Source organism: Centropristis striata, chromosome 2 (assembly GCF_030273125.1).
Source record: "Centropristis striata isolate RG_2023a ecotype Rhode Island chromosome 2, C.striata_1.0, whole genome shotgun sequence".
Classification (NCBI taxonomy): Eukaryota; Metazoa; Chordata; class Actinopteri; order Perciformes; family Serranidae; genus Centropristis; species Centropristis striata.
The window spans coordinates 28,256,030-28,262,029 of NC_081518.1; the positions used below are offsets into that span (position 1 = coordinate 28,256,030).

Consider the following 6,000-nt stretch of genomic DNA (forward strand, 5'->3'; position numbering starts at 1 on the left):
TGCTGCCGTGATGTCTAGTAAAAAGTCAAGTAAAATTTTGATCAGGAGTATGGACTTAGAGTATTGATTTAGAGTTGAATGTGTGACTTCAGTAACAGTCTGCTCTTCCTCCTCCTCCTTCCGTCTCTCTCTTCCAGGCCAGAGCGACTCTTGAACGTGAATACAACAGCCTGCTGGCCATCGGCACAGAGCGGAGAATGGAAGAGGTGAGACACACAAACAATAACACACTCGCCAACACAAACGGAGTGAGAATGATATGTGAAACCAACCTTTTTCTCCCTGCAGGACGATGATAAGAACTTCCGGCGCGCTCCTTCATGGAGGAAGAAGTTCCGGCCCAAAGACATGAGGGGGATGTCCTTGGGTGCGTCCGACACCCTGCCCGCCAACTTCCGAGTGACCGGCAGCAGCGCGGCATCTCCCTCCACGCAGCCAAAGAGGAGCCCGATGGATGGTAAGCCGAGCGGCGAGGGCCTACAGTGTGTTTGCATGCGTGTGTGTGTGTGTGTGTGTTATATGCTGCGTCATAGCTGCTCCTTACGTCGTAGATTCTTCTAGCGGGCCGTGAAGCAGCCCAGACTCCTCGTTTACTCTTAATTTTCCTTGACTGGCTTTGTGCTGCTGTGCTGTTTTCTGTATCATGCTGTGACTAATTGCACGTCTTTGCATGTGATTTTTTGTTTTTACCAACATGGAAACACAGGAAGTCAGTCTATACAGAGGCTGGACACTGCCACAGTCAGGACCTACTCTTGTTAACACAACGGTAAGACCACACACAAGCACTCTGGATTAATATAAGCACACAGACTCTGGCTTTGTCTCACTGCAGAGCTGCTCGTCTCTTTCCAGGCAGAAAGCAGCTTTCTTGTTCTGTTCTCTGCTCTAATGACGCATGTCGTACGCCTCTCCTCTCTCTCTCTTTGTGTCTCCTCCCCTCCACCCACCCATCACTCGCTCCTGTCCTGCTTCTTCTCCCGTCTCCGTTCATCTCTCTCTTCCCCTTCTCAGTTTATCCTCATTATTTCTATAGGTAACCGCTGGTCTGAGGATGAAGGGGAATTCCCTGCATTCAAGACCAGGATGATGAACTGAACTTGCAAGGACACTAAAAAGTTTTTTGTTGTCGTCACAGAGAAAGACCTTACTCACCGATCTCAGTATCCCTAGTGGAAACTTTTTAGATTTATCTACATTTGTTACTATATTTATGTAAACCAATGGGACATTTAATTGATTTTAGAATTACTATGTAATCCTTTTTTTTTGCCTCTATCCCCTTAATCAACCCACTTTTTAAACATTTCTCCACTGTGCCCGTATTAAGCTCAGCTCTCAGATGTGTGTAACTGAATGTTTCAGCTGTCTGGAGTTTGTATATTTCTACCAACAGACGTTTTATCTAATCTTTTTTATAATCCTGATTCTATTGACCAGATGTATGTTTTTTTTTCTTCTCTTTGATTTGAATTCTAATCATTGAATTTATGCTTAAGTGACTTTGATATGTGATATAACTTAATTCATATCCTTTGCCCCTTTTTAACTGTTGTACTTTTTGTAGCTTATTACATGTGACTTTGTGTAAATGCAGCTCTTAGGTCAACAGATGTGTGAATATCAGACAAACTGCTGGAGCTGTCCGACCGTTTCACAAAAAACTTCTCGACACTGTGAGTCGTCCATCGCCGTTAAAAAAAAAAAAAAAACTGCTGGCAAGCTGATGGGCGATGGTGACAACAGATATCATGTGAAACACACAGTATATTTACTTTTTCTCTTCTTTATTTTCCATATCTGCAAAACCAAAATGAAACTCTTGAATTTAAGAATTAAAGCCATATAACCGTAGCGTAAAAAAACAACAAGAGGGCTTCTTTCGGATGCAAGTGAAAACAGAATTTCTCTCTAGTCGAGCTTGCATGCCTCCCCCCCACACCCAGCTCGCCCCTTTAACAAAAGGAACCTCCCTCACCTCTTGAGAAACACACGGACTGACTCGACTTGGACTTGAAACGTACGGACGAGTCAGACGTGTGGAAACTCCTTCGATGGACCAACTTCACTGAGGCCTCAGTCGATCCCCGCTGTGATAGATAAACCCTGAAGGCGGTGCGATCCACCCACAGACCTTTTATATAAAGAAAACACTTTGTACGAAGATTTCATATCAAGCCTTATTGTTTCTTAACTCCTTTCTGTCGTCATGTTGTTATTTATTATTACTCACCCACATTGTGTTTCGTCAGCTGAAGCCCTGGTTTGCTCCTGTGAATGTAGCAACGCTCCTCATGTCTCCGTCAGTCCCGCCAACACAGGTTCCACCGTTTAGTTTAAATGAGAAGGAACCGCAGAGTTTTCTTTCACCCTACATGTAGTTAAAAAGCTTCAAGTACAAATGCTTTTTTTTTTTTCCTGTTTGTGATTTTTAGTCATTTTATGCACAATGCAAATCATGTTGCTGTTGTTTTTATTCCTGCTCTTCCCATTGAATCTTCTGATCTTGTAACAATGATGTACAGTCTGAGTACTTATAAACTATTTTTATCACAATATTATTTATTGCTTACTTTCAATAAAATACTGAAACTCATTTTCCACTGCAGGTAAAAAAGACTAAAGCTTGTCTTTTTAGAATCTCTTGTTTTTTTGTTGGCTTTCTTGGAATTCTGATTTTAAGTCTCATCAAAATTGGGTCATCTCCTGTGTGGTTCTTATGTTTATAACATTAGAGCAGGTGAAGAAAAAAGCCTTTGACAGGATCTTTCCACAGCCCTTAAAAACAACCATATTTTAAACAGGTGGTTTTGTCAACAACAAAAAAACCCAGGTGATTAAAAAGTTTGGGCAGTTATTTATTTTTTTTGGCTGTGTTTTGTTGTGATACTCATTTTGGCCACAAGAGGCTGAACTGCATCACCGCCCCGTGTTCTAAAGACGACAAAGTATTCATGTTTTCTTCCAGGTGAATTTGAATTTCTCCATGCTCTCTAAACACACAGTCCTGTGTCTGAAATGAGTATTTCTAACTCAAACGAGAAAAAATATTCTGATTTAAAGAATGAATTAGCCTGTTTAAACTGAATAGAATGTAATGTCTTCATACAGCAACCTGTATAGAAAATAAAACAAAATGTTTTACTTTTTAGAGATTTTTGGTTTGTAGTCAGACTTTTGAGAGTTGTTGGGAATTTGTTGATTGACTTGAATATTTATGATATATTTCTTTATTTCCGGGCAAATTATATATATATATATTTCCCTTTGAGAGAGTTCGAAGTGGGGAAAATGGGGACACAAATTATTTCATGTTTAACTATACAGTAGTGTTCAAAATAATAGCTGTCCAGTGTGACTAACCAGATTAAGCCAGGTTTTTAGTATATTTTTATTATTTATATTATTATTGCTACATGGCAAACAAGGTACCAGTAGGTGCAGTAGATTCTCAGAAAACCAACAAGACCCAGCATTGGTGATATGCACACTCTTAAGGCTGTGCAATTGGGCAATTAGTTGAAAGGGGTGTGTTCAAAAAAAATAGCAGTGTCTGCCGTTGACTTTACAAACTCAAAACTATTTTGTACAAACCTTTTTGATTCTAGGATTTAGCAATCCTGTGATTACTAAACTAATATTTAGTTGTATGACCACAGTTTTTTTATAACTGCTTCGCATCTGTGTGGCATGGAGTCAACCAACTTGTGGCACCTTTCAGCTGTTATTCCACTCCAAGATTCTTTGACAACATTCCACAATTCATTTACATTTCTTAGTTTCGCTCCAGAAACAGCATTTTTGATGTCACTCCACAAGTTCTCAATTGGATTAAGGTCCACTCCATAACATCAATGTTGGTGGTTTGGAACCAAGATTTTGCTCGTTTAGTAGTGTGTTTGAGGTCATTGTCTTATTGAAACACCCATTTCAAGGGCATGTCCTCTTCATCATAAGGCAACATGACCTCTTCAAGTATTTTGACTATGCAAACTGATCCATGATCCCTGGTATGAGATAAATAGGCCCAACACCATAGTAGGAGAAACATGCCCATATCATGATGCTGCACCATCATGCTTCACTGTCTTCACTGTGTACTGTGGCTTGAATTCAGAGTTTGAGGCTCGTCTCACAAACTGTCTGCGGCCCTTGGACCCAAAAAGAACAATTTTACTCTCATCAGTCCACAAAGTGTTCCTCCATTTCTCTTTAGGCCAGTTGATGTGTTCTTTGGCAGATTGTAACCTCTTCTGCACATGTCTTTTTTTTAACAGAGAGACTTTGCGGGGGATTCTTGTGAATAGATTAGCTTCACACAGACGTCTTCTAACTGTCACAGCACTTCCAGGTAACTCCAGACTGTCTTTGATCATCCTGGAGCTTATCATTGGCTGAGCCTTTGCCATTCTGGTTATTCTTCCATCCATTTTGATGGTTGTCTTCCGTTTTCTACCACGTGTCTCTGGCTTTGCTCTCCATTTTAAAGCATTGGAGATCATTTTAGCTGAACAGCCTATAATTGTTTGCACCTCTTTATAAGTTTTCCCCTCTCCAATCAACTTTTTAATCAAAGTACGCTGTTCTTCTGAACAATGTCTTTAACGACCCATTTTCCTCAGGCTTTCAAAGAGAAATGCATGTTCAACAAGTGCCGGCTTCATCCTTAAATAGAGGCCACCTGATTCACACCTGTTTTTTCACAAAATTGACCTCACTGATTTAATTTTTTTTAACACACCCCTTTCAACTAATTGCCCAATTGCACAGCCTTAAGAGCGTGCATATTACGAATGCTGGGTCTTGTTGGTTTTTTAAATGGTTTTTAGCACTTATATAGCACTTTTATCCAAAGTGCTTTACACTACATACACACATTCATACTGGTGGCCGAGGGTACCAGCCTGGCCACCATTGGGAATTCATTCACACACCAATGAACGCAGCATCGGGAGCAATTTGGGGATTCAGTATCTTACTTCGACATTTAGCTGCCATGGTCGGGGATCGAACCACCAACCTTCCGATCAGAAGACGACCCGCTCTACCAACTGAGCCACAGCCCCCAGTTTTCTGCGAATCTACTGCACCCACTGGTACCTTGTTTGCCATGTAGCAACAAAAAATATACTAAAAACCTGGATTCATCTAGTTAGTCACATTGGACTGCTATTTTGAACACTACTGTAATAAAAACTAGAAAATTTCCTCTGGAGAAATTCTGAAAGGGCCACGGGGGCTACTGCCGGTGTGTGTACACTATGATAAGATTCTTGAGAGATTTCAAACTATGCCCTTTAACCTCAAAATATGTGTGTGTGTGTGTGTGTGTCTTTGAAGCATGTGTATGCATGTGTGAGGAGTGTGCGTGCTTACGTGCATGTGTGTGTGTATCTGTAACTGTAATCACATCAAAGATCAAAGGCAATCAGATCAAAGCAATCAACAGAATTAACGGCCAACACCTGTTAATGTTTCGAAAGAGTGACAGCAGCCAGAGGTGGACTGGAATTTCTGGCCTCGAACAGAAAGCATTTTTGGCAAAACCATAATACCTATCATTGAGTTCTTCCTGAACGTCTAGATATGTTTTTTTTTTAAGAAAAATGAAAAAAATAGCTTTGTTAGAGCGATCTAAAAAGAACTGTTAAATTTCCCTTATTCCGAAATCTTCCTACGTTTTGAATATGGGAGCCAATGAGGCTGTTGGTGCGTGTTGGTGGCACATCTGTGCGTCCTACGCCCAAACTATAACTCTGACAGCTTTACCAGAGGATTGTGAGTGAGAAGACAAATTTTCCTACGTTTCTATGTGTAATTTATTTCTGTAGAGTGGAATTTGCGGCCTGGAGCACAGTTTTCAAATGTATTTTTTTGACAACTTTTTTCTCTCCCTCTACACTCTGCGCGATGATGTCACACACTGTGACACAAACATTCCATGCAATACACACCCATTATAATCTCAGAATTTCTTTAAAAAATTATCATGGGCATTGA

General features: G+C 40.5%; 1 protein-coding gene across 1 annotated transcript in view; it reads left to right on the plus strand.

Annotated features, from left to right (window-relative positions):
* ppfia1 (PTPRF interacting protein alpha 1) overlaps positions 1-2,596 on the plus strand; it is a 51,297-nt gene extending 48,701 nt beyond the window's left edge. The window contains exons 29-31 of the mRNA XM_059348069.1: positions 138-206; positions 289-457; positions 1,037-2,596. Of these exons, the coding sequence (XP_059204052.1) occupies positions 138-206; positions 289-457; positions 1,037-1,098 (300 nt within the window). The 3' untranslated portion in view covers positions 1,099-2,596. The remainder of the gene's footprint in view (positions 1-137; positions 207-288; positions 458-1,036) is intronic.
* Positions 2,597-6,000: the final 3,404 nt, after the last annotated feature.